The 27,980-nt window shown below is 39.4% G+C and overlaps 2 protein-coding genes across 3 annotated transcripts; one reads left to right on the forward strand and one right to left on the reverse strand.

Annotated features, from left to right (window-relative positions):
* Positions 1–674: 674 nt before the first annotated feature.
* TTC14 (tetratricopeptide repeat domain 14) lies at positions 675–9,721 on the forward strand. 2 transcript variants are annotated; one of them, XM_039713531.1, is made up of 11 exons: positions 675–864; positions 943–1,064; positions 1,244–1,443; positions 1,807–1,891; positions 1,976–2,105; positions 2,698–2,850; positions 3,529–3,600; positions 4,629–4,748; positions 4,830–4,952; positions 5,681–5,798; positions 7,734–9,721. In XM_039713531.1, the coding sequence occupies exons 1-11, from the start codon at positions 707–709 to the stop codon at positions 7,845–7,847; spliced, it is 1,395 nt and encodes a 464-aa protein (XP_039569465.1). In that variant the 5' UTR covers positions 675–706; the 3' UTR covers positions 7,848–9,721. The 2 variants fall into 2 exon arrangements, with proteins under 2 accessions (XP_039569465.1, XP_039569466.1); XM_039713532.1 differs by having other exon boundaries at positions 7,751–9,721.
* A 131-nt stretch (positions 9,722–9,852) lies between these two features.
* Positions 9,853–27,954, reverse strand: CCDC39 (coiled-coil domain containing 39). Its single transcript, XM_039713530.1, has 20 exons — positions 27,762–27,954; positions 27,340–27,459; positions 26,120–26,266; positions 24,944–25,102; positions 23,947–24,039; positions 23,732–23,860; positions 23,032–23,223; positions 21,302–21,405; positions 20,863–20,995; positions 17,745–17,939; positions 16,906–17,070; positions 16,206–16,343; positions 14,688–14,896; positions 13,573–13,696; positions 12,701–12,860; positions 12,308–12,414; positions 11,591–11,731; positions 11,240–11,419; positions 10,941–11,023; positions 9,853–10,322 (listed from the first exon to the last, which is right to left on the reverse strand). Exons 1-20 carry the CDS (start codon positions 27,870–27,872, stop codon positions 10,166–10,168), a joined length of 2,847 nt encoding a protein of 948 aa, XP_039569464.1. The 5' UTR covers positions 27,873–27,954; the 3' UTR covers positions 9,853–10,165.
* Between the last annotated feature and the right edge of the window lie 26 nt (positions 27,955–27,980).

A 27,980-nucleotide genomic window follows, 5' to 3' on the forward strand; every position in this document is an offset into this window, starting at 1 on the left:
AGGGTCGCTCCCTCGGCAGCGAACACGCTCCGGGCATGGTCGGAGAACGCGGGGGTGCCGCGGCTGCACCTCCTCGAGGGGACCCGCGACACCCGCGGTTCTGGCCGTGACACCCGCGGTTCGAGCCGTGACACCGCCTGCTCGAGCCATGACACCCCCGGTTCGGGCCGTGACACCGCCGGTTCAGGCCGTGACACCGCCTGCTCGGGCCCCGCTCTGGGCGCTCCAGGCCGGGGCCAGCGGGGGCGCAGCGCCCCCTCCCGGCAGTACCACCGCGGGCGCTGCCTGCACGGGCCGCCGCTGCCGAACCGGGCAGGATTCCCGTGGGGAGGCCGTGACACCCCCAGTTCGGGCCGTGACACCGCCTGCTCGGGCCCCGCTCTGGGCGCTCCAGGCCGGGGCCAGCGGGAGCGCAGCGCCCCCTCCCGGCAGCACCACCGCGGGCGCTGCCTGCAAGTCCCGCCGCTGCCGAACCGGGCAGGATTCCCGTGGGGAAAAATCTGTGTAATTTCCGCCGTGTGTTTTAATTGTTCTCTCTTTAATTGATGTCTGTTTATAAACTAGAGACGGGGCGAACAGGGCGGGCAGCGCCGCCGCCGCTCAGCGCGGTCCTCCCGCCCGCCGGGGGCGCTGCGGCCGCGCGGTCCCGCCCTGTCGCCCGAGCGGCGGTTCCCGTTCCGGGCGAGGCGGCGGCGCTGGCGCCGGGATGGATCGGGAGCTGCTCCGGCAGGCGCTGAGCTACCACGGCCCCGCGCTGCTGTCGCTGCTCCGCGCCGAGCAGCACGACAACCCCGACTTCCGCGGGCTGCTGCCGCCGCCCGGGGCCGCCCCGGAGCCGCCCCGCGGGGCCCCGCCGGCCGCCTGGTGAGGGGCGCCGGGGCAGCGGCCGGGCGGGCCGTGAGGGGCCGCGGGGCGCGACTCACCGCGTTCTCCTTCCCCCAGGAAAGAGAGGGCGAGCATCGACACCGAGATAATGCGCTTCATCGCCAAGAAGGCGGATCTGCTGTTCGCGCACTCGTGGAAACCCAACGGGCCGATCGAGGACAGCATCGAGGAGAATGAGGGTGTGTGAGTTGGGGGCGGTCACTCTGTAAGGACAGCGCTTGAATTTGCGGTAGCTTTAGAAAGAGGCTTAAAATTTTTCCTGTTGACTTTTATAGGCTGTGCGTAAGCTTCTTGTTAGCCCAGGAAATCATATTTTTGTGCAGCTTGGCCGTTTGTAACTGGCTGTGCCCTTTTGCAGAGTGTTACGCTGTCATGCCACCCCTGGAGAGGTTCCTGGAGGTGCCCAGGGAGGAGAGGAGAGAGCTGTTCTTCCGCGACATCGAGCGGGGCGATATCGTCATGGGGAGGATCACATCTATCCGTGAATTTGGCTTTTTCATGGTGTTGATTTGTCTGGGAAGTGGTGTCATACGGGAAATTGCAGACTTGGAAATCACTGTAAGATACAGCTTTGGTCAATAGCTCATTTTTGACATTTATTTGTTGCCTCTTGCATCTCTTAATAGAGTGGAACTTGTAAAGGTGAAACAGCTTTGGGATGATGGGTAGTGCCTGGCTTTGTGGGCAGCTTGTAGTACTTTGCCCAGCCAGTGAACATGCCTTTCACAGCATTGACCCACATTATCGGGTTGAAAAGTTCATCATTTGTGGGTGCATAAGTTTTTACTTGAACCAAGACATATTTTAAGAATTGCAGTTGTGGTGTGCTTCAAAGTAATCTGTTTTAGCATGCTCTTGGGGAGGAAAAAAGCCTCAACCCTCTGGCTTAATTTGTGACATTCCTGCTCTGTTGTGTTGCAGGCCCTGTGTCCTGTGAGGGATGTGCCTCCTCAGAGCAACCATGGAGATCCTCTGTCATATTATCAAACTGGAGACCTTATCCGAGGTGAGCAGCTGCAGAAGTGTCAGGAGTTTGTCTCAGGTTTGAGCCATTTCTGTGAATTTATCCCTGCCTGTGTTATTTCTGCAGCTGCACTTAAGGACGTTGACCGTTACCACCAGAAGCTGGCCGTGTCGCTTTACAGCTCAGCTCTTCCACCCAAGCTTTCCAGTACAAAGCTGGGTGTGATCACCTCTGATGACTTCCCACTGCACTATAAGTAAGGATGTGCTCTTTGACTGCACTTGCTGGGTGTAGTCAGGGTGTCTGAAGAGCACCTGACAGGCTGGCTGTCCCTTAAAACTCCTCAGTGGACTTTCTGATTTAATGGGCTGATCACATCTTCCCTGTTGTTCCTCTCTTTAGCATACTTGTGTTTGGATATGTAGGTGTGGTTGGCTTTTTAGCTGCTTTCCAAAAATATAAGGAAAGCAAAAGGCAGGGTGAGGTATGTGTTGCTTTTGGACTGTGTTAACAAATAAATAAAAAAAAACCAAAATCATGGGAGACTGCAATATTAATTCTTAGCATCTTAAAATTCCCCATAGAAGATGGGGACACAGCTGTGACATTTGTCATGCTTTTGTATGTCCTGGCAGTAGGGGGTGGATGCCCAACTAGGTTTCAGAAGCTCACTTGGGGTAAAGGACATAAGGGTCAGTAAATAGCAGGAAAATACATACCTGTAGAAGAGAGCAGTTTGTGAGCAGTAATACAGATACCATGTGGGCATTTTTATTCTAAACATAAGCGTGGTGAAATAGGGTACAGAGCCTGAGGTCTCATTTGTGTACACTGGTGCTGTTTTGAAGGCGAAGCCTGGAAGTTGCCAACACAGGAGAGACATTTGAAGAGGTTTTGCATCGTTCCCCAGGATTTGCTAATCCATCATTAGTTGAATATTTAGCAGAAAAACTGGGACTAAGTGAGTCAAATCCACCGTCTTTGCTGAGAAGTCTTCAAATGTAAGTGATTTTTACATTGTTCCTCTCCTGTAGCTCTGTGGAGATTATTCTAATCCATTGAAATAGACTTGTGAGTGGGACACTTATACTTAAACCTTTTACATTTTGACTTGCATGACTGCAGCGTACATGTCCTTAAATATTTAAAAGGAAGAGTCTTTAGATTTCTTTAGAGTAAGAAATTTGCATTTGAAATCCTATTGCTCTGAATAAGCAAGACACCTTACCACACACAATGTTTGATATCAGATACTTGTGGAATATTATTGTTTTGCCACCATCTGTGGATTGAAATGCAGGATGTTTAGGTTTTAATGTTTTCTGACAGATGTTTATTCACAATATTTTACTAATGGATTTGACCACTTTCATAAAATAAGAGTCGAATATATGCAATGTTTGATGCTGTGACCCCTGTGTATATTAGGCTCAAAGCAGGTGTGGACTTAATATGTTTTTGTTAAATGTGCTGCAGTTGTACTGGTTCAGTTCAGCACTTCTAGAATGGTTTGGTGAAAACTGATTTCAGAAATATGAAAGAACAGGCCTGACTGAGGGAGAGCAGTAAGGCATGGACAAATAATATTTCAGTTTATTTCAGCTGCACTGCATACTGTAAGCTTAACTTTGTAGACTCAGACAGCCAGCTTGATGTTTTTATTTGTTTGTTCCTTAAAGTAAAAATTTCAGTGAAGAAGATTTTGCCCCTGCATTGAGGAAAAAACAGTCTGCATCATGGGCCTTGAAATGGTATGTGATACTTCTCCTTGTCAAAGCTTGTTGTTAGATTGTGTTACAGATTATATTTCTGCAAAGAAAACACACATTGAAACAGCTTTTCCACTGCATGTGTAGCAATATAACCAGATTATTATTGAAAATAAACCTATATGCCAAGTGGGAATGTGACAGATAAAGTCCTGAGATTCAGTTCTAAAATATGTGTCAGGTTTAAAGGAGTTGTAAGAATACTTTTAATATCCTGAGCCATTCTAGAATTGAGAGCAAGATTTGTGGTAACACCAAGCACACAATTTTCTGTTTTATAATTGAGTGTTGAATGACCTCATACTTGTCAAGTCATTTAAGCCTCAGACTGTAGATGTAACACGTGCAGTTGCTGTGTTTGGAAAGTTAAATAGAGCAGCAGCCCTGGGTATTTACTTTTGCTTTTACACTGTCCAGTGCATTTGGAATGTTAATTGCAGAAAAGGTTGCATATAATAGTAATAGTAAATTAAATTTTAATTTTAAAGAAGAGTCTGTGATGAATTGTTTTAAAAATCAGCTCATATCAATTCTCTTCTAATAAGTTAATCTCTTGGAAAATGTACAAGAAGTTTTCAGGGAATATGAACTGTAAAGGATATTTGTGTGAGGTGATCTGGTTTGAGCGTGTACCATCTGCCCATGCCACCTTGTGCCATTGCTCTAATGGGGATTTTTAGCTGTGGATATAATTAAGCCTGTTCAAGGTTAATGGTAGTAGGTCATCCATAGTTTTAAGCAGAAAATTACTTAAACAATAATTCCATAAATGAAAAATTATGTAATATAGTAGCACTGTCTGAAGAAATGCTCTTGAATGCCTTAAGATATTGGATTAAAGACAATACATTTTTATGGCATTAGGTCACTATCACCTAACTGAAATTCCAGTGTGAAGTACACAATAACAAGGTCAGGTTTTAACCTGAATTGGAATCATAATTTGTGAGTAACAGAACAATCTGCATAGACTAATTGTACATACTATTTTCTAAATATTTTTTCTCCAGTGTAAAGGCTGGGGTGGATTATTTTAAGGTTGGGCGCCACGTGGAAGCCATGAATGAGTACAACAAGGCTTTGGAAATTGACCCACAAAATGTTGAAGCTTTGGTTGCACGTGGAGCTCTGTAAGTCTGCTTATTTCACTTTTTTCCCCTTTTGTGAAAGAGAAGCATCACTGTTTCATATGCAACTTTCTGTTGTTCTAGGTATGCAACCAAAGGAAGTCTGAACAAAGCCATAGGGGATTTTGAAGTTGCTTTAGAAAATTGTCCTACCCATAGAAATGCAAGGAAATATCTGTGTCAGACCCTTGTGGAAAGAGGCGGGCAGTAAGTGTTGGGGTTATGATTTTGGTTGGTGCCAAACTTGGTAACAAGTTTTCTCAGAATACTTTTTTTTAATACCATTTTAGTGAGGACACAAAATGGCATCTTTCCTTCCCGGCTATGTGTTTAAAGAAAAATAAAAGTCCTTGGAAATATCTGTTCTTGTGTAATTCGTTTACACTTTGTCCTCTGTCCCAGTTAAAATCCTGGCAAAATATTTGAGATTTAATCCTCAATATCCTTTTTAATCCTTGATACCCTATACAAGCCTGGTATCCTACCAGTGAAAAAGTCCTGTGAATTGTTTGAATATATTCCAAAAAGGTTTAGGATTGGTTTGGTTTGGGCTTTTTTTAAGTTTTTTAACAAAATTCTGCTACTCTGCTGAAATATTGGTGACCCACTCTGATGTAAAATTTTAGTTTTGAATATTCAGGGAATAGGTTTCTTTTAAGCCCTGCGATAAGAAGAGAGAGAGACAGTATTTTTGAAACTGGAATTGATATTTAAAAGAATAGTGTTACAGGTCAGAATTAGGAGAGGATAAGGTCAGAAATACTGTTTTGTGTTGTTAGTGAGGTGAGCTGAGATGATAGAGGGGGTCTTGGAGGGATGCAGTGGTTGTGTCATAGTGGTAATAAGAAATACTTGCAAATAGGAAAGCCCTCAAATAAGAAATAGCTGTCAAAATGTGTGTCCTAACTGTATATGAATTGTCACTTGAATTTTAGGTTGGAAGAGGAAGAGAAACTGCTAAATGCTGAAAGTTATTATAAAAAAGCCTTGAGCTTGGATGAGACTTTTCAGGAAGCAGAAGAGGCCCTAACCAAACTCCGTAAGCACATGCAGGTGATTCTTTACTTTCTTTTCATATGGTGCTCTCGGTGACAATAAATGAACATCAAAAATTGTACTAAATCCTTTGAACAGGGAGGGGTGAAATTGCTGGTTTGTCTTATTCTCTGCTTCCCTACTATACTCCACATGTTTTCTAGTGAGCATTATGGCTGTACCTACCAGAAGAAAGGTACCTATTGGTGACCCAACTGTTTTGGGATAGTAAAGAAATGCCAGACAGTGGAGACAGGGAAAGAGCAAAGCAGGGATAAGAATTTCCCATCACACAGTGTGATTAGTGAGGTTAATTTAAAACATTCTGTGAATACAGAAGTTCAAAGTGTAAAACACTTCCACAAGCCAAATAAACATTGTTACCATAGTCTGGCCAGACCCTTGGTCTGTGGGGTAATTAGAGAGAGTAACACCAGGCAAGGCTGAGGCACAGGGGGCTCACATGAGAGGGAAATCAAAAGGTAACTTAAAGGAAAACAGCAGGAGGTGGAGGGTGGGCGGGCAGACAGTTTGAATATCTCAGCTTTCTCCTCTGTTGTCTGGTGGGTTTTTTCTCTCTTCCCTTGCACGCAGCATGTGTCCCAGGTGAGCCTGCTGGGTCTCTGTGCTAATCTGAGTTGTCATCTTTTCCCTTTTATTTACCTCCTTTGCTTGTGTTGTCTTCCAGAGTGGGTCAAAGAGTAAAATAGAGCACTGAGGAGCAGGCTTGTGTGGTTCTGTGCTTCTGCATGTGAGGATGTACACAGGCTGGGGTAGATGGCCTTAGTCAGCAGTTCTTCAGTTGGTGGAGCCATAATGCTGACAGGATGTGTGGAAACAAGGGGGAAGAGGAGATAGGACAATCTGATAAAACCGAGCTACACCAGAGATAAAGAGGTGTAATTTGAGCAGTACCTGCATTTGGCTGCTTTAGAAAGAGGTGTCAGTTAAAAGGATGAAGAATATTCTCAGGAAGTAGGAGATAAATGTTACTCCTTAGACATTCTCCTGTGGTCATTGATGCAGCAGACGAAGAATATGACAGCTGCTATTTGTTGCTATGCATGGCCTTGGCTGCAGTGAAGGGTTTCCTTTGTTATAGCTGTTAAGATAATTGTTGAGCTTTGAAAACTATAAATCAGACTTTCCTGCTCAATCTGAACAGAGTGACTGTAGGGCTGTAAGTGGCAGAAGTCTGATCTCTTACGGACTTTAGTAGTTTAAGGATTGTTTATCTACTTAGATGCCCTCCTGCATTTACCTGTAACTTAATACATAAGTCTGATACTGTCCCTGTTGTGTAGAATGGCTGAAATAACTGCAGTGTGTTTTCCTGTAATTCTGATTATGTGTTTTTCTCCAATGCATTTCCCTCTGAATGGAACTGTTGTTGCTGTGCCTGCGTCTGGTGCTGCTCATCACCACCAAACCCCTGGAACTTGACTTCTTATGTAAACTATGCATCAAACTGCTCTGTGAAATTGTTACCAAATGGTTTGTATTCAAACATGGCCAACTTGAATTCATCATCAACTGGGTTCTGCCATGTTTCTCTTGTGTTTACAATAATGATGACACTTTCCCTCAAACTCTTCTCTCTGTTTTGGTTGTTTGGGGGTTTTGTCCTTATTTTTCTACATGTTGGTAATACCGGGGATATTTTGCATATTCTGTCTATAACTTTTGGGCTCTATGCTTCCTGGTGTGCTGGATGGGTACCACTGCAATGACTGGTCAAATATATTTTTTAATGGAATAAAAACTGCAATATGGTCCTTAAATATAAACCTGTCACAATGGCCAATACCAAATTCCTGAATAATATTCATTTTTGGTCTGGGAATCCTGGTAAAACATTCCTGGTGTATACATTTGGATGGGGTTGAATGGGGGTTAATACCCGTGTTAACACTACTAATGTAATTTTTTTTATGATGCTTGGGTTCAAAAAAGAAATCTTTGGAAATGAGGGAGAAACAAGCTGCCAAAGAAGAGAGACAGAAAGCAAAGAAAATAGAAACAAGTGCAGAAAAGTTGCGTAAGCTCTTAAAAGAAGAAAAGAGGTAACTGTTACATTCAGTGTACTGGTTGTGTGGCAATAAGTGCACATGAGACTGTGAGCAATTCATCTCAACAAACAGCAAGCTGGGGAGAACTTCTCCCTGGGTAAGCTGCTTTTCCCTCAGAATGTTTTTGTGAATAGTGTCCTTTAGTGCATAGAACCTTTAATGGAGATGTGTGTGGAGGAGAAGTTGTTTAAGGAATATTTTGCAATGTGACATTTTTGCAAAGCTTAATGCCACATGAAATTGGGAAAGAGGGCTCTTAAACAAAATGTTCAGTGGATTTAATTTGTTGATGAAGAAATGACATTTGAAATAGTCATGTCAGTCAGGCTCAGTTTCTGTTCCCACTTTACAGTCCAAGCTGGGGTATGCAGATTTGCTTTCTATGTGTAGTTTTCACCTGACACTGAAGGTTATCTCACAGGTTAATTATTTTTTTAGGTTGAAAAAGAAAAGGAAAGTATCGACTTCCTCCTCTTCTTCTTCTTCATCCTCCTCCTCCTCATCATCATCATCATCAAGCGATTCATCATCAGATGTATCAGCTTCTTCCTCCTCCTCTTCCTCTGATCACAAGAAACGTAGGAAAAAGCGTCGGCATAGATCTGAGTCTGCTCGCAGCTCCAAAAAAAGCTCATCTAGAGCTTCTTCCCATTATAAAGATCAGAATAGGAAAGAGGAGTGGTATTCCCCTCCAGCTGATACCTCTGCTTCCTTTCTTAACCAAAGTTTTGAAGTGGAAAAGCTGCTGGAAAGGCAGGACAGCATAGTGTGCGCAAAAACGGAGGTAAAAGAGAAAGACAGACACTGTTCTTTTTCAAGGACTTCAGGTGATGATGAAGACACTTTTGGAGGTAGGTCTGAAGATTCACGAGATTCTTACAGTAGCTTCAGAAGTCAGCCAAGTCATAGCAAAACTGAAAAATACAGTAAACCAGAGAGATTCTTCTCCAGTTGGAGGGGTCCTTCAGGTTCGTATCATAAATCAGATTATAAACCCAGGATGCATTACTACAGGAGATTTGAAAGGGATGGAGAGTGGAGAAGGGAGCAGTTTAAGAGACATGGCTCAGGTCAAGACAGGTATTACATGTCCCCAGGGTCTGACTATTCTGGCAGGTCAGGGGGGAAGTACAGGTCATATTCTAGCAGCTGCTCACATGAAGGTGACAGAGGTTATGATAGTGACAGGCGGCATAAAAATGAAAGTGAGTCTAAGAATAGAAAAATCAGTTATGAAGACACTGATAAAACAAAGGAACCAGATGAAGAGGTGTCATTAAATGGTACAGAAGAAGAAGCAAGTGGTGTTAAAAGAAACCTGCCTCAGAACTTAGTTAACATTTTTAATCAGATAGCTGAATTTGAGAGGGAAAAAGGAAGCAAGCAGAAGAAACAGTGAAGTACCTGAGAATACACTACTTGGATGAGTGTAGTTATGTCAACTTTTAACTTAGCATCTTGTGAGCAAATACACACAAAGTGTGAGAAAAAGGCAGAATTTTTTCTGCATTTCAGAATGTCAAAGAATTCTAAAAGATCATATAGTGGAAAGATATGGAAGAATATCTTATATAAAATACCAGTTATTTAAAATACAAGTTTCCTGTGCTCTTAATTTGAGGTGTTCCTGTACAGTATTCTGTCTGATGGGCTGAAATCCCTTGCTAACCCTGGGTGTAGTTAGCTGTGCTCACATGAAATATGCACTTTAACAGCTGGGCTTGGTATTCCTTGTCCCTGGGGTACTATTGACGGTTGATATTCTTCTATCAAACTTAACTCCCAGCTATAGAAAAGGGATAACAGAATGAAGTCATGTGCCATCAATGTATATAGCCCATTTGATCATTAAATTTTCTTAATTTTTCTTAATTTTTTTGTGTCTGGGTTTTTGTGAATGTTGCTAGGATGTTTCATCCTAGTGCACTGTTACATTTGCTGTCTACTCCATGGAGCCCTGCTGTGGCTGTGAAGGCAAGTGTACTGCATGTTCTCTGAGAGTAATATAAAAAAAAAAACCAAAACTCCAACTTGAAGCAGAAGAGCAGGTTTTGCAACACCATTTATTGTCTAGGTAAGCTCAAGTGTGAACTCTTGGTTTGAGCTGTGGGGGGGATTTGCTTACAAGAGCTTGGAGGCAGCAGTTGTGTTGCTGAAGAAAAGGTTACGTGGCTTACAGGGAGATCTGCAAAGGTGAGTGGCAGAACCACACAATGACAATTGTACTTCAGCTGCAGGTCTTCCAGGTAACTCCATGGATATAAGCTTGTTGCAGAAATTAAGAAATCTCAACTATTGTAGCCTTCAAAAAATGACTTAAGTCTTCCTGCGATGAGAAATCCCAGAGGTGCTGCCTCTGGTGCCCGGCTGTGAGCCAAGAGCTGCTGCTTCCTCAGGAGTGGGGATGGCCAAGGTCAGCTCCACTTTGGCTGGTGAAACCTGACTGGAAGCTGAAGCTCTTCTACTGGGAACTCTGAAAGGCAAAAATTTACTAATTAGGATGCAGAAATCCCTGCATCTAAAACAGCACTGCCAAGGGTGGCTCACAATGAAGCCACCCAGTAGGCATGCTCACTCCAGAGACCCCCTAAGAGATCTCTGTAGCTACCACCACTAAATGGCTTCAGTAACCCCTGGAAATGTTGGATCATAACTGGGTCAGCATGACACAGCCTCTATTTGAGCATACACTGAACAGGGGAAAAGGTACCAGTAAAAGCATCAGTATCTTCTCTAATTAGGAAGGGGTGTTCACACTACCAAGTGTAAAATGTGGCTCAAAATTGTCCTTTATAACACCAAACCACTTATTTTTGTTTTTTTAGTTAGAGCACAGTAAACAAAAGTAAATGTTCTGTAATCATTGGGTTTTCTAAACTGTGATTGATAGATGCTGAAGTAAACTTCCTCATATGCTAGAAGAATGTAGTTAAATGACAGAGTAAGGAGAAAGTTTTTACAGAGTCTTCAGCAAAAAGAAAATTGAGATGAACTTCAAGAGTAAAGAATTCTTTCAGTAATGGACTAATTTTGCTGGCTTAAACTTGTTCCTAGAAAAACCTGAAAGTAACCCAAGAGTGTTAGAACTTACCTGGAAGGAGGTAGTGAGCTCTGTGGGGACTGAGAAGTTTGACTACTACTGGGAGAAACAGCCATAGGAAGCTCTAAATCATACTAGAAAATTTGGAAAGAAAAAAACAAGTTGACCTGTTGTTTGTATAATAGGATTGGGATATCAAGAGCATTTACAGAGCTTGGCATTTGAAGAGGTGTTGGAAGCAGGTGAACACTTCCCTGCTTTCCCATATTGTGAGTTGTCCTTGAAAGACACTCAGTAACAGGCTGGAGCTCTCACTCAAGATTTTGGTGGCAGTTAAGTGAAAAGCTCACCTTGTCAAAGTACATTTGAAAGGCTGCAACTAAACCAGGATTGGCTTCTAGAACATCAGCTATCACTTGGTTGACAGTTTTGTTGAAGGCTTTCAGTTCCCGAAGATGAATGTCTCTCTCTTCCAGTGTTTCTGTTTCACCTTCCCTCTGAGACTCAATTTCTCTGGATAGTTTGGAACACTTAACACAAATATTTTTAAAGCATTATTCTTATGAAAATACAATACTTTTTCAGAAAGCTGCTAAGTTAAAACCACAGAGTTTAACGCACAGAGTTTAACCCACACTACTGTCTATCACTATAAAGTTAGAAGTTCTCATCAATAAATAAATATCAATAAATACACATACCTGTTTTATAACCCTGTTTAGTTTTGGCTTCTGTTCATCAATGTCTTTCTTCAGCTGCAAAATAAGAACTTCTTTTTCCTTCTTTTGCTCTTTGAGGAGGGCCTGCTGCTTCTGTAGTACATCTAAGTGTTGTTGCCTGCTCTGCAAATTCATTTGAACAGTAATATTAGTTTATAAAGCAGGCTTGGTATCCTTTCACTTTTTGTATTTGTGAAAGGGTCCATTGTCATTAGTTCTTGTTTCTAAATGTAGCTCAAGCAATTAGTGCTAATGTTAACCAGAAACTTTCTGCCAGTCGAAATGTTTGGTGGATACAGACCTGGACAAAGAAACTCCCAGGTAATTTACATCTCATAAAGGCACTGGTAATGAAGTTACAGGTATGTATTTTCAGATACATCTCATAGTGGCCACAAACTATTCACTTGGCACCCTACCAGCCTACCAGTGCAAGCTATCCTGAAAAAAACCCCAACATTGCTTCCTGTAGGAGAAGAGGGATACCTTTGACTGGAATGAATAAAATCAGCTCCATAAGGGCAGCTGGGTTTTTTAATAATTAAATAAATAAAAATTTAAAATATTAAGAGGCAGGAATGGGTTTGCTGTAACATCAAAAAAATTGCACCACAATTTCCTATTCTTCCTCTAGGATGACTTGCATGGATTTAGCTACATGCTGCAATCTTGTCTGACTGAACTTTACTTGTATTTTACCTGGATGTTTTCCTGAAGTTCCTTGATCTTTCTTTGTTTGTCTTTGTATTTTTCATCAGCATCCTTTATGTCCTGTTCTAGTTTCAATTTTTCCTCAAGTTCCTCACCTGTGATCCCAAACAATGAAGCAGCATTATTGCTGTGCATACAGCTCAGTTTTCACTTGAAAATAACTGTATCTCAGGACATTACTGTATTGGTGTTGGCAGTATTTCAGTGCCTCAAGGTTTGAGGGTTTTTTAAGTACTCTCCTACTAATTCCAAATCACTGTGGAAAAGTAGCTGACTTCATGAGGGAGAATGATTTTAGAGCCAGCAGAGGGCACAAAAGTTAAATAATAAGTGTTATTTAGAATTAAGTTCTATTTTGTATCTAATTTCTATTTCACATACTTGTCTCAGGGACTGCCTTTAAAGAGTTTTTGTAGTGTCTGTTCCAGTTTTTAAGTACACACAAACTGTTTTCCATAGCCATGATTTCTTTTTCAGCTTTGCAGATCTTTGCATCCAAATCATCACCTTCTTGCTGAAGTGCTTCCTTTTCCTGTGCAGCCTGAAAGCAAACCCACTAGGTGACTGCAGACATACTGAAAATACCAAGATAATTACACAGAAAATATTTATTATACAGCAATATTTTGGGGTTAAAACCCCTTGAACTGAGATTTGGGTGCCTAGGGAACCAGAAGGAGGAGTTATGTACAGTATTGAAGTTGTTTGAGGCACTTCATTATGGATACCTGCCTCCCTGCCTGAGCTCATTTAGTCCTGCCCAGCAGCATCTATATTTTGTGGAGAACAAAATAAACAGATTCTTCTTCAAGAAGCAGGGTATTGCATTTTGGATAAAGACAGATTTTTTTTCCAGTGAAAAACTGAAGTGTATATAGGTGATTGGTAAGTGAAAGGGGAAAGGAGACATTCTTTAAGGTATAAATCTCATATGGTAAAATGAAAGGTAGGAAGAACTTAAGGTCCTGTGAGATTCCAATAAAGTTCTTTCCAGTTCATAGTGGATTATAACTTGACCACTAATTCTTCTGTATTTGGAAATTAATGAGCACTTAAGTGAAGTTTTCAAACTGCTCAGAATTAAAGCTCCACATAAATTCCTGTGAAATTACTGTATCATTTAAATAACCAGTGATGTCAGATAACATGAACCAATTAGACTCAAAAGTAGGCAGTAGGCAAGGAGTTTGTCTAAGAGCCCAGGGAAATCTATAGCTTAAATAATTGAATTATCATGAATAATGATAAAATACCTTAATTACATAGTAGGCCTGACTTTTCATCTCCTCTCCTTCAGGTGGCATCATGGAAAGAGTAAAAACTTCATATTTGTGTTTCAGTTTATCAATTTTCCACAGGCGATCTTGAAATTCAGCACTGAATTGTTTGGGAAGGAAACAAATGCGTTGAGAAAATGTTTGTCTGGTAGAGTTTTGTGGGCAGTTCTTGCTGCAGCAGTTTAAATTCCTGATGTTATTCCAGCGGTCTCTACCAGGAATTGTGCTGCTACAGGTCTTGGTGGTATTCTCTGCTCTCCCAGCCACAAACATCCCTTGTTCTGGTTACTTATGTGCCTTTTCAAGTTCTAAACTGAATCAAATCTGTTTTCACATCCCAGATTGCTGCATCCCAGGAGGCTGTGCCACAGTCCTTCCCCAAATGTACAGCTTGGCAATGCACTCCCAGAGCTGCCCCTGCTGATGGTACCTTAACATTCCCACTGTGTGGGGTGAGTGTGAGGAACAACCAGGAACAGCCCCAAATCAGAGTCTGGAAGTATCCAACAGCTGGGTGACACCAAAGGAAGAAGGCCAGACTGTGCTCTCAGGCACACCAAATCACTCTAATTCCCATTGTGAGGGCTGTGGTCAGCAGTGAGGGCAGTTCAGCTGCTGAAGTGTTCATTTTTGGCTGAATCTAGATGCTGGGATTTCAGGGCTAAAACCATCCCAGATACTTTGGGCTGATTATTATAGGAGGGAAACTTTTGTGTTTCATATACTTTGGCATACCTCCAGACACATGGTTTCACATGCCCAGATTAGTTTGAAAAAGACAGAGTTGCACACACAGTGTTTACTGTAAAAGAATGTCTGTGACTGAGGTTTCCTCTCACTTCTGCTGAGGTTCCTCACTCACAGAAAGGCCACTGATCTGTTCACCAAGGGGTTAAAGCTGCAGCCTCAGGGGTCACAGATGGGGTCTCTTGCTGGCCTCATCTGTCTTGGTAGAAAACATTGAGCAACATTTATTTAATCTTCAATTTCTCTAATGGTGAAGCTGGGTAAAATGCTTCTCTTTTTAGTAAGTCCCTATAAAAAATGCACTTGGTCAAAGCTACAAGTTGAATTTCTGTAAGAACAGTTACCTCAGGCGGTGCCGTTCCTGATCCAGCAGCCTTATCTGGGAATCCAGCATTGCCTTATGGATCCTGATTTCCTCAGTTCTTTCTGCTATGACTTTCTTTAACTCCAATTGTTGCTTTTCCAGTGTTAGAACTTTCTCTGCTTTATTACACAGAATATTTCGAAGACGCTTCAGCTCTAGTTTTAAGAGATTATCTTCAACCATCATCTCCTACTCAGTGCCAGATGGTATCAAAATAAGAAATCATTGTTTTAATTAAGATTATTTACAATTTAATAAGTTAATATTTATTATTATTATTATTATTATTTTACCTTTAATATATACACAACTGTAAAACCCATTTTGCTCTGCATTTCTCATTTGCCAACAGTCTAACATGGTGACTGTAGCATGGTGACTGTGACAGGGGTAGATTGTTTCCTGAATGGTTTTGCAAAGTCTGAATTCATCAGACTTTCTAATTCAGGCTGAGTTTTGGGTTATTGGACTTTTCCTTCTACAACTTTTTCAGTAGTTTAGGTTTCAAATAAAATAAGAGACCTTACAAAGAACCTTTTGGAGCAGTTAATATCTCACTCAACTGATTAAACTGTCTTGAAGCATAGTCTAGATTCTGTAGCCCTTAAAATCACGTTGTTACATGACCAAATTTTGTATGTACCAAAGCTTATGAAAAGCAGCAAGTAGTGAACTTCATTAGCATGCAAATACATTAAATAATTCTTTTAAAACATCATATGATAAAAATTTTTATCTGAGTGCTTTTAGGTCATCACTTCTTTTGTTCCCCTGAATTTCATCCCCACACAAAAGTTCCATGTTAAGGGAAAGAGCCTTCATTGAGGAGGAAGTGCACCAGTTAAGTCAAAGGCAAAACTCTTTCCCCTGCTACTTAGACTTTGCGTTTTGCTACTATGTTAGTGCTTCCTTTAGGAAGGCTAAAGCTTACTGCAGGAAAAAAAAAATTATGCAGTAGTTGGAGGAGTGGGAAGTGCATTGTTCTGCTTATCAAAATGTAAGGAAAGGATTTACACATTGTTTCTAATTCCTAAAACTGGAATACAAATTTATTCAAATAATCTGTCAGAAAAAAAAATACTTGCAGTTTAATAACAACACTGTGCCAAACTTATTAGTAGGCATCACAGCCTGAGAGTAAAAACTCAGTGTTATTTAAAGACATCCTTGAGCAGTAAATATATTTTCTATTTTAAAGCTAATTGTTTCTCAGGGGAAAAAACACCAACACCCACTACCTGGTGGATGTTGTAGTATAACTGATGTGGGATTAAACTGATATTTCATCAAACTTCTTGCTGTGGAGGGAGGAAAAGCAACACTTTGCCTCGTAAGATAATAGTGGTGAAGATGACTTCAAAGTCTGGGAAAGAAGTGTAAATTAGAAAACTACAGAAGGGTACTAATGTTTGTAATGACGTAGCACTGTGGAAGGCAGATGACACCCCAAACAAACAAGAATGTCCTGTATTAGTAAAGTTGCAAAATAATACTGTACCTGCTTAATGTGTTTTGCTTTTTTTAACTCCTGAAGTGATCTCTCATTGAAAAGAGTTAGTTCTTCTATCTTCACTATCACGCCATTTGTTTCTTCTCTTGTCTTATCAATTGTTCTCTTGGTGATTTGGACATCATTCTGTTTTAAAATAAATTATATTGAACTTATTGCAGTAAATGCAACTTGCAACAAAAGCTACCAGTTAATTTTAAACGAGATGAGATGTATTTAAGTCCTGGAACCATCACCACGATGTGTCCAGTATTCTGCTCTGCAAACTGCAAGGCATGACCTCATGCAGAGTGCTGCATGGGGAATTTGGACAACTTTAAATGCAACTGTACTTATGAATTTATGAAAACTATAAAAGTGATAGCTTTACAAAATAGCATTCTTCTATTTCTGCATGGGCCTAATGATAAACTCAGACATCTGCAAGCAGTCAGTCACATGTTGATGAAAGCTCAGCTTGTCTTTCCAACATTCAATGTTTGTCTTCATGCTAAGGTGTCTCACTTGGGCAGTAATAATCTATTTTCCTAGAAGTTATAGGGAAATTATGAAGTTTTCCACATGGGTTACAAAAAGTTCAGATACCTTTTAGTCTAATACCAACTTCTTGAATATTAAGACCCAATCTACTGAATTCACTAAGGTTTCTAAATTATACACAGTCAAAATGATGTTCTAAGGCAGTTACCTGCAGTTTCCTGTACAGTGACTGTAGAACATCATATGCCTTTTTCTTTTCTTCCAAAGTTTTCTTAAGTTCAGCAGCTTTTCCTTCCAAAACTTCTTTTTCATCTGAATTAACCTCCCCTTCTAACCGTGACAGCCGTCTCTGTATTTGCTGAATATAAAAATCCTGTTAAAATAAATTTGAAGAGAATTAATAGTCTGAGATAAGCAATAAACTTGGATCTAAATGTTGGCTATAAGACAGTCACCCAATTAAGCTATTGTTTCTATAACAGTTTCTGGCTTTTAGACCTCATTAGCAAAATATCTCAGATGACTGATGAGCAGTGATGGTTTGGGGTAATCTTCCAGAAGAGTAACAAAGCACACTCAGCACAGGCTGCTGTAGGGAGGCTTACAATGGACTTGCCATCTTGTTGCTAGCAGTGGATGCTGATATAAAAGCAGATTTTCAAAGTGGTGCATAGGAAATATGCACATAATCCAATTAGTAAATAACAGGATTTTGGCATGTACCTCTTGTATAGCTTTAAAAATATACCCTGAGGTGTCTGTGGTTCAGAGGGATCAAAGTAAAGAATGGATTTTAGGAATTAGGGAAAAGCAGCAGATCCAAAAAATAATGAAACACACAAGTGGAAAATGTAGGTGATATACTTTGTCAAGTTTCAGTAATTTCAATTTTATCTGTACATCTAGAAACAGAAATAAATGCAGACTTCAAATGATACTGCAAAACATTTCCAAAATGGAAAATTGTTCAAGATTACAGAATTCAAGCAATGTGCTATCAGTAGACTCAGGACACAATCATAGTATGAAAATACATTAATATTTTACCTGGTTATATATTAATTCTTGTTGTTTTAACAGATCTGTGTCCAGTTTGCACAGTCGACTCTTGAGATTTTTAAGTGATTTTTGACCTCCTTCAATTTCTGCCAGAATTATCTTCTCCTTATCACTCTGCACTTTTAACTCCTGAGTCTTCTTGAAAAGTAGGTCCTTTAACTGTCTCATTTCATTTTCTTTTTCCTGGTGACAAAGTGATAATTAAATAGAAGAAAGAAGTAATTAATCACATCAGAATTAATTACTGAAGAATTATTTGTTTTTATTAATCATAGATATAAAAGTATTATTACAGTATCCATTAATATGAACATGAAATTTTGTAAGTCTTCAAAATGGTTGGCAAAACAACTATTTGACTTAAAGCAGAAGTAATAATTTTTATTACTTTTTTTAAAATCTAATCCTACCCTACAATTACATGACTTTTTTCCCAGTTATAGGAATGCTACTCTTTTCAGCCTTTCAGAAAACTAAATTCTTGTCACTCTTTTCAAAAAACCTCCTTACTGCCTCCAGCATCTGTTAATATTTGAGGAATATAATACAAAGCCTTTTGATGGTTTATTAAATTTTGTAATGCTGTGTGTGCACATATATGTATGTCTGTGTTTATCTAAGATGGAATAATCTAAAAAATTACACTTTCAAAAATCACTTCCTTTTTCTCAGAGGCAAGTTGCCATTAACACCTAAATCAGTGCAGGAAATGATGTTTTAGTGGGATAAAAATGCTGAACATTTCAGGAAACCTAAAATGGAGTGAAAACAATGAAAATTGAGATTATTTTCTTTTTATAATCCTAATAAGGAAAACAATTTTATTCTTTCCCTCCCTCCTTCCACTTTTCCCACATAAGTAGCCCAAGACCTTCCAAAGCTCAGGCCGTTGAGATGCCAGTTCCCATCCTGCAACAAGTGATGTGATTTCCCCTTCCTGTTCCAAAGGACTCATTTACATTCAGCTCAAGTCTGGCACAGAATTTGAAGATGTACATTTAAATTAATATGCAAAACACCTGAGAACCCACTTTTCTGCATTGATTAACAATCATTTATTCTGGATTTAATATGTATGTAACCATCTTTCTGGCTTAAATAATGGTGAAAGATAATTTAATGCCTTCTCTAAGGGTTTGTAATCACATTGCCCATTCTACCAACAGAATTTTTTTTGTAGTTGAACTTGCTGTAAGTGCAATTCTAAATTCAAAACTCAGGATGTAAAAGGCAAGTGTAAGTTTAATATGAAATTATTATGGACTGTAGGACATGTCAGTAGACTTTGCATCATGCTTGAACAAAGGGACTTTCTTCTGGAAGCAAACTGATTTTTAAGCATGTGCCAAATGCTGAGCTGTATTTCTGAAGCTAATGACAATTATAAATTCATCCACTGACACTGGATCATGATTTGACCTTCACTTCATGGTCCTTATTGCATATCTGAATTAACTTTTTGAACAGAAATTGTTGCTCTCCCTTTAAGTGAGGTTGTTAAAAGAGACAAGACATTCAATAAGCCTCACTGTTCAACAGTGTTCTGCCACAAATTGAAAAGGGAGAAGTACCACAGAACTAGAGAGCAACACAGTGACATTTCATCCACATTGTTCCTGTACATATCTCTTCACAGTACATTAACAGATGCAGCAAATAGCCATGTGTGTCTAATGGTGATGGAAGGGAGGCTTCTGACTAATACATTACAGACATTGTTCAAGAACAGTTCACCCTAGCTAAAATATTCCCCTGCAGCTGTGGAGCTGCCAAGCTCAATGTCATCTTAGGTTATCTGCCACAGACATGGGTAAAGAAACCCTGCTAAGGCTTTTGCCACCCTGGAAACTGTCTAAAGGGGAAGAAAAGAAGGTTTTCATTTTAATGAAATGCTACACCATTGCTTGTTTTCAAATTATGTGAAAAGCCAAAACATTAAGGCCTGTAATTTAAGAAACTCTCTATAAAGGAAAGACATCCCATCTCTAGTTTCTGAAAGTGTATTTAAAATGTGACATGTGATTAATGCCTGTGGAGTTAAAAAGTTTGAAAAATGACATTCACTCTACTGCAAGGCATTATTTCACGTGCATGCTCTAGGAAACACAAAATGGAGGAGAAAAAAGAGAGCACACAGTGGCATGAAGGAGCGTGCAGAGGCACAGCTTTGTTGTCAGTCGTGTGGGACACCTGCTGACACATTAATTTAACCTGGTCATTCTGGAGCCATGAAAGCTCCAGCTTATCCAATGCTCAGACGTCCAGCAAAATGTAAAAGAATATTTCTGTCATGTTCAGTCAGAAGCTAAGTAATGAAAATACTTTTCACTAAGAGAATTAGTAGCAAAATGACAAAACATTATAAGGATTTCCTGAAATGCAGGAAAGTTCAGAAGATTGCATTACAACACTGCATTTATTCAAAAGCTCTTTATAGCTAAGCAGATGATAATTAATTTTTTTCCCTACACTTAATTTTACTTAATTTGCAACCTATGAAGTGGGTTTTCAATTTTATAAAGCATTATGTTAAAAAAATAGACACTTTATTATAGCTTGTATATGCCACTTCCCAGATCAAAATCTTTATTCACAAAAATGAATCTAAAATGAAACTAATTATTTAACAGTTCACAAGTTGGTTGTGTCAGAGTATCATGTATTAGAATTAAAAGAATGAAGAGCAGACAAGGCCAGCCAAATCTGATTAAAATATTTCTAAATATTTTTAAACTGTTTGCCAAAATCGCAGCTCTTTGCAGGTTTATAAAATTTGGTGGTGTTTTACTGGAGCCAAGAAGCTTTTTTTGGCAGTGATACTGAAAAGTCATCCTGACAAGATTCTCACTCTTTAAAAACCTTATTGATGGGTATCAGTATCCTGAACTAATACAGTTGGAATTACTAGGATCATTTCTTTTCCTCCAGAGTTTTCTCAGCACAGACATATCTGCAGCACACTTCAATGTTTGATGAAATAGCTACATGTCCTATCTATACTTTAATTTCATTTTAATAGAAGATTTTTAAATTAAAGAGATAATTTTAAAATACAAAGCTTGCAAATACAACTCCTCATTTCTAGAAACCATGAAAAACATTTTACCTCAACACTTTTTTCTTCTTCTTTCAATATTTCTTCCAACCTCAAAGCTTTCTCTTCTGCTGTGAGTGTTTCCTCAATTGCCAGCTTCAGTTTATCAGAAAGATTTGCATTTTTTTCATTAAGTTGTTTTAATCTAAACAAAATGACAAAAGTGAAATATAGGTTGCCTAGACAATGCTGCCGAAAGGAAGCAGCAAATCTGACAGAGCAATTGCCTCAGTCTAAACTTCAATCTATGATAAGCAAAGCCTGATTGTTTTCCCCACCTTTAAAAACAAGGATTACCAAGAGTGTTTTGCCTAAATTACCCAGTGCCAAATCTATCCATGAAGTAACCAGAAAGTTGGAGATTTCAGTCATCAACATTATTTAAGGTTCTTTTCTATCTCAAGGATTTGGTTGTATTATTAAATGTTATCTTTAAAGGTCTGTTTCTTACCTGGCTTGTTTTCCCTGAATTTCTTTCTTCAGATTGGTAATTTGTGTTCTCAAAGACTCTAGATCAGAAGCAGTTTTGTTCACAATAGATTTCAAAGTCTGCAGCTAATAAATGACAAAATAAAGCAAGAAAGCTCTTACTTTGGTACATGTTAAGATATTTAAAATTGTATTTTCCTATTTATTGGAAAGCATTCCATTACTTTTAAACAGTGCTCTCCAAATGAGGAGTGCTACAAATTCTGAGGCACTGTAAATTGACCCAGCTAGTAAATTCAACAGACTAATTACATGAGTACTGGGAAAATTAATAATAATTAAGAACATAGAATTAATTATGGAAGTACTGCAGCTATGGGCTGTAATTCTTGTCCAACAGCATCTGCATAAGTTGCACCATGGCTTTATAGTGCACAGCTGACTTGGCTGAGGTTCTTTGTGAAGATGGATAACCTTACATATCTATAAACATTTCTATGTCAAACTTTGCTGGATACATAAAATTATTTTGAGTAAGATATCACTGTGACAAAAATACACAGATATTTAATTTGGTAAAAAATATACGACATCATACACTCATTAAATAGGATAGGAAAACTGTAAAATCAGTAGCTCTTTCATCCTCACAGTACCACTTAGCAGCATAAGTTTCATTGTTTTCACTTTCACAGATGAAGAAAACTGATCAAGAGCATGTATAGCAGGTTTCTTATAGGTCACAAGTTGTTGGCTGAACTGTCTCCTAACTTCCTTGTTTCTCACATGCATCCCACAGATATTCTAATAAGGGGAGACTGTTCTATTATCCCATCATGGAGTATTAATTGTGAAAAACTTCAAGCAAGAATCTCACAGCTTGAGATGAAAACCGACCAATTCTACAAACCCTCAAGCTTGCATGAATTATAAGGTAGTCTAATAGCCTACACCTTGTTTGAGCTACCCACAGTTTAATTAGGAGATCAGTCTGTAAACCACCTGCTACAGAAAAGCTATCCCAAAGTTAAGACAACACCAGATGCAGGGTTTTTCAAAAATCACTAAGCTTGCTGAGGACCCCAGTGTAACCATTTTATTGTTAAGAAAAAACTTACTCAGTTAATACAAGTGTATCCCTTCTCAGCAGAGCCATGAAAGTTGAATTACTTCTTAGAAATACTTCTACAGGCATTTAAGTAATTAAGCAGTGCAGCTCATTCCCAAGTGCAAATTCAGTATGGACAGCATCAAGCATGGCTTGTTCACAGGGCAGCCCTGTCCCACTGCCTCTTGATTAGAAAGCCACATGAAAGCACTGGGAGTTTTCCTCAGGAATTGTAACCTGACTACCAGGCCATCAACACACACTTCTGAGAGCACAGGACAGGAATTGTTTGGAATCTGGAAGAGATTTCTCTCATCTTTATACAACACTGCAGTCTATGTCTGCTAAGGGAAGAAGCCTCCTGAGGCATCTAACAGTGTTAGACCATTTAAGAGAAAATTCATCCATTTTACACCCACACAACAGAGAATACATTCCAATCTTTTCACCACTCTCAATGACAGGATTAAGTTGAGGGTTCAGATCCCAATAAACAGGACTTGGCAGAGAAAAGCTGAATTTTGCTGAATTATTAAGAGCCTAGTATAACACCAGAGAAAAGGAAATGCTATTCCTGTATTTCCTCCATCTGGTGCTCAGTTCTAGTTTCAGTCTGTTTTCCTGAACTGTTTGGTCACCCTTACCTCATCCTGCAGCTGAGTCCTTCGAGTATCCTGAGCCTGGAACTCCTTTCTGAGGTTGTTTGCTTCCCGCTCAGCAGTGAGGATTTTCTTTTCATATTCCATGTTATTAACAGTTTCATTTACCAAAAAGGCAGTCTTCTCTCTCAGCAAAATTTCTTTGTTTCGGATCTCCTGTTTTACCTCTGCAATTAGCTATCAGATTTGCTTGCATTAGTTGTGTTAGATCAATAAAGGGTACAACCAGAAGATCAATTCCTATTATGATTACTATTTGCCTGAGACAGCCCTGGTATCATTCTTAAAAGTACTTTATTCCATGGATACATTACACCAAACACTACAGTGGTTTTGGACTGGAAACTTCCAAAATATTCCAATAATTTAAAAACAAAAAAGACACTGTAAATTCTTATGAAATAAAATAATTCTTTATTGATTGAACTGGGAAAAAAGAAGCTAAGCAAAACTTCAGGTGGACTTGAAACAGATGAAATTAAACAGGGATTAGTGATGCTTACTTTACCTGACAGATTTACAGCTACTCAGTGAAAATTGTCCATTTTGACAGGTTAAGTAAAACATTACCTACCCAGAAAATTATACTGTAGTTTTGATGTTAAAAAAAAAAACAAACAAAACCACAAAAAACAGTCCACATCAAACCCAAACCCCAGATATGGATCAGTTACAGCAGTTTTACCAAAGCACATTGATCTATCTCCTGATCTCTTTTCTGCATCTGACGAATTGCATTCTCCCACTGCCTGATGACTTCTTGCCTTTCTTGATGAACCCTGCGAAAATCTTCAGCTGCTCTGTCAAGCTCCATCTGTTCAAAGGAAAGCACCCCCATGATTTCTGAAGTTAAAAATGTCACAAATAAACAAGGGATCTTTGAGAATCTTAAGCACAAACCTGAGCTGTTATGGTTTCTGTAAGCTCATTATCCAGAGCTCTGTGCTTCTGGTTTGCTTCCATGGTCAACTTTTCTATTTGAAGGGTTAATTTCTAAAATTAAAGGATAGGAAAATATTTGAAAATGAAATATTTGAAAATAAATAGATCACATTTTATAAATTCTTAAAACCCTGCTACAATCAGGGCTTAAATCATTGAGGCATCAATTTCATTGTGTTTTAGAAAACAAAAAATTGACAGTGTAGCCTCTCAGATTTTCAGTCAATACCAGTGGCCATAAGAACCAAACTGCAGCAAGGCCAAAGTAACCCTCAGCTGTGTGTAAATGTGTGTGTGGCATCCTTGGCATACAGCAGTGAGTGTTTGTGTAAACCAAAGTTTTTGGGTTAAGTATTTAATGAGTAAATACCAAATTTCTCCTCACTCTATTTAAAGGCTAAAAGGAATAATAACCAGGGATGCTTATCTCCACATTAATAATGTACTTGGGAAGTCACCCTTATAAACTCTGAACTTTCGACTGGAATTCCTCTTTATAGAGAAATATATGTTTATAGCTTATATTATTCCAGGTAGCTTTACTGAAGCAGCTGTAATTTTTTCACAGCAACATTAGTTCAGTTCTAAAGGGAAATCCTACACTATCCATCCAAACTTGGTGTGAATTTTTGAACCAAGTCCTCTGAATTCAGTGGCACTGTTTACTAGACTTAACTTGTGTACCCTCTCAAAAAATTTGAACTTAAATCTTACCCAGATGAATAAGCAAATTTATGTGTTCAATTATGTCTCTTGTTATTGTAAAACCTGCTCTCTCAACTTCAAAATGAGCCTGATATGGAATTGCACTGTTGTGCCAAATGGAAACCAGTTTCAAAGCAGTGTTGTACAAAATCATGTCTTCATTTTATCTGACTTGATAAGATAACAAGGTCTTCAAGTGATAAAATGGTTCTTCCTTTTGTTTCTGAAAATTGCTGTAATTTCCACTTACTCCTAGTTTCCCTTCATCTTGCACTGCATACTTCTGGATTGCAACGGCATCATTATCTGTACGGTTTAATTCCTTTAGCCAGCTCTCCAGAAGTTCTTCATCCCAGTTCATCTGTTGTTTTAAGTTTTCCAGCTTCTTAGTGGTTTTATTTATAGTATTCTAATAAAGGAAGAGAAAATGAAAGGTTAATATCTATCTATCTATGTCTAATATCCGTTGAACAGTAATTGAAGCAACCAGTTCAAGGTACTGTAACAAGTCTACCCATATCTTGTCCACAGAATTGATAGTTTTCTTTTTTATTAACTGTGTCTTATATTGAGGAATGCTATTGCACATCCTGGTCTTAAACAAGAAACAAGCCAATAGGTTGCCACAAATTTAAAATGCAAATAATTTTAAACAGAAAAGTCAGCCTCTGAAAGATATACCCATCTGCAGAGTATTTGTTCCACATAATAAACTGATCTGAGGCATCCCAAGGTGAAGTTTCTCCCTCACTCATTGAGGCCCTGTTATTAGATCCATATCTTACATATCAATTTTCAAATGTGACCTCTTCACATGACTGTGAAGAGACTTCCTGACACAAAAATGAGAGAATGTAGACCCAGCTGAACAGTGTGAATATCTTCATCCTGCTACCCATTCTGAGAGACTGGAGATTACAAACAGACTAAAGAAGAAAAAGAGCAAATTTTAAAAAAAATAATTAAATAATGAATTACATAGTTTCAAACCCAGAAGACCACCTGTAATTGAGCACCAATAGATTACATTGTAACTTGAACCAAATCTTTGATCTTGAAATCATGACCCAAAGTTTATTTTATGTAGAGAAGATTTGCCACCAACCGTTTGATTTTTAAACCATTAGAAAATACCTGTGAGAATTAGAAATACAGTGAGATGGATGCATGGCTGTGTATCTGGCATGAAGAACAGAATTCTTTCAATAGCTAATTAACATTTGCTAAGTCCTGACCACTCTATGCAGTAACATTCTCAGTGTCACTCTAATTGCCTACACAGGGAAGAGCCCATCCAGATCATCTACCACAGTTTATAAGCTTTATTATAATTAACTATTAATGACTTATACCACCATGTGCAAGTGAGGACAAGCCATAAAATTTTGCAATATAGGTGTTCTCTTTCAAAAATTTCAAACCTTACCTCTTGAGTGTTTTTCTTTTCTCTCAAGGAAGCTATCTCATCCTTCAGCCGTTTAATGTCATTTTTGAGACGTCCATATTCCCTCTCAGCAAGGGCTTTAAAGTGATGTTCAGTTTCAATTTCATTCTCTTTGGCTTTGTAAAGAGACTGAAGAATAATAAAATTCAGTATTTTACAATAAACAAACAGCATACATCAACAATCTTTTCTTTTATATAGAATTGAATCCCAAGTCAGAGATGATTTTACCATGTAAATAAAGAAATTTTCAGAGAAAATTTATTGATTTTATTTTAGTATCTCAAATACACATATTCTTATATATACATATATACATATTGTATCAAGTATTCAAAGATCAAGCTTTTGTAGCCCAAAAAACTCAACTGTAAGATTTTTTTCACCCAATATTCAGAATCTTAACATTTCAACACCAAAATCTTAGTCTCTTGATCACCAATGACTTTACATCAGATCCAGGAGGCACAGCAAAAAATATATTTTCTTGTTCTGTGCTGAGAGACCTCCCCTGCTGGCCTATAGCAGTACCTGGATATTGCCTAACCTTTCTTTCCTTTAATTCAAATTAATGTTTGAATCTGACCAAAAAAAATAAAGAAGTTGTTCAGCTGCAGGGAAGTTTCCTAAGACTTTTTCACCCAGGATATTTTATCTAAAAGGTGTAAATTTTTCTCTCAAGACTCTTTAGAAATCTAAAGTAGCCCTTTTAGTGAGTTAATTCAGAGTGTAGGTAAAGACTTAGGTCTTCACCATCTCGCTTCATTTTTCATGTCTGTGAATTAAGTCTTCACCAGCATTTCACAACTAATTCTTCACCATTATAAAGACTGTAATTTTTTTTCCCTTACACTGGTATTTTCCTTGACCAATTTTTTTTTAAATTAATATCTACAAAAGTCCCCATTCAGGAAGCATTCTAAAATGAAATGTACATAGTTTAACTTTTGTTTCCTGTGGAAATCATGGAATAAAGGCCTAACAAAGCTGGCAAAAACAGATGGGGGCACCAGGCACAGAGAGACACTCAATTCTAAAATGAAATGTACATAGTTGAACTTTTGTTTCCTGTGGAAATCGTGGAATAAAGGCCTAACAAATCTCCAACAAAGCTGGCAAAATAGATGGGGGCACCAGGCACAGAGAGACACTCGGGTTACAGGTCTGTCTGTCCAAACGACCTGCTAGAGGGGGTGATTTACCTGAGAGAAGTTTATCTCTTGCCTCACGTTTTTCAAATGAGACGTCATTGCTTCTATGCGCTCCTCACAGTTGCTCAGCTCATTCTGCAGGTCTTCCTTTTCCTTTCGCAACTTGTGCAGCTGTTCAAGAGTTAGAATCGCCACGTTACTCTTTGTGGTTAAGTGCTTATTACCTGCAATTACCTAAAAGCTGTCACTGCAAGTATTAATGAAAAAATAGCGTAAGAAGTAGCTGCTACATCCCTCCGAAGCAGTGGAATGAGGGATTTCAGGAGAAAACCCGGAGTTTGCTAAGGGGACGGACAACTCGCACCGCTCCTCCTGCGGGGCTGGGGGATGCGGGTCCCGATTCCCCGGGCAGCTCCGCGAACCCGAGAGGTTTCCTTCTATCCATCCATCCCTCCCTCCCCGGCCCCGCTCACTTCGTCCTCCAGCGCCTTGTTCTCGGCGTTGGCCACGGGCACGGCATAGCCGGGCTCCCACTGCAGCTCGGCCAGCACCGAGGCGGTGGTGGGGCTGGACAGCTTCTCCATGGTCGCGGAGGGGCCCGCAAGGGCCGGGGCTGCGGCAGGGCCGGGGCTGAGGCGGCTCCGGGCGCTTGGCAACGGCGGCAACGGCGGCTCCGGCCGGGAGGGGCCTCG

Source organism: Passer montanus, unplaced genomic scaffold (genome assembly GCF_014805655.1).
Source record: "Passer montanus isolate IOZ18808 unplaced genomic scaffold, ASM1480565v1 scaffold29, whole genome shotgun sequence".
NCBI classification, from domain to species: domain Eukaryota; kingdom Metazoa; phylum Chordata; class Aves; order Passeriformes; family Passeridae; genus Passer; species Passer montanus.

Excerpts from the sequence above, each read along its gene's own strand:
- CCDC39 (XM_039713530.1), bottom strand. The coding sequence starts at position 27,872 with ATGGAGAAGCTGTCCAGCCCCACCACCGCCTCGGTGCTGGCCGAGCTG. Across the intron at positions 23,861-23,946 it reads CAGAAACCATAACAGCTCAG|ATGGAGCTTGACAGAGCAGC; the intron begins GTTTGTGCTTAA and ends TCCTTTGAACAG. Across the intron at positions 10,323-10,940 it reads AGCTCACTACCTCCTTCCAG|AGTTCCCAGTAGAAGAGCTT; the intron begins GTAAGTTCTAAC and ends TTTGCCTTTCAG.
- TTC14 (XM_039713531.1), top strand. The coding sequence starts at position 707 with ATGGATCGGGAGCTGCTCCGGCAGGCGCTGAGCTACCACGGCCCCGCG. Across the intron at positions 2,106-2,697 it reads GACTTCCCACTGCACTATAA|GCGAAGCCTGGAAGTTGCCA; the intron begins GTAAGGATGTGC and ends GCTGTTTTGAAG. Across the intron at positions 4,953-5,680 it reads CTTGTGGAAAGAGGCGGGCA|GTTGGAAGAGGAAGAGAAAC; the intron begins GTAAGTGTTGGG and ends CTTGAATTTTAG.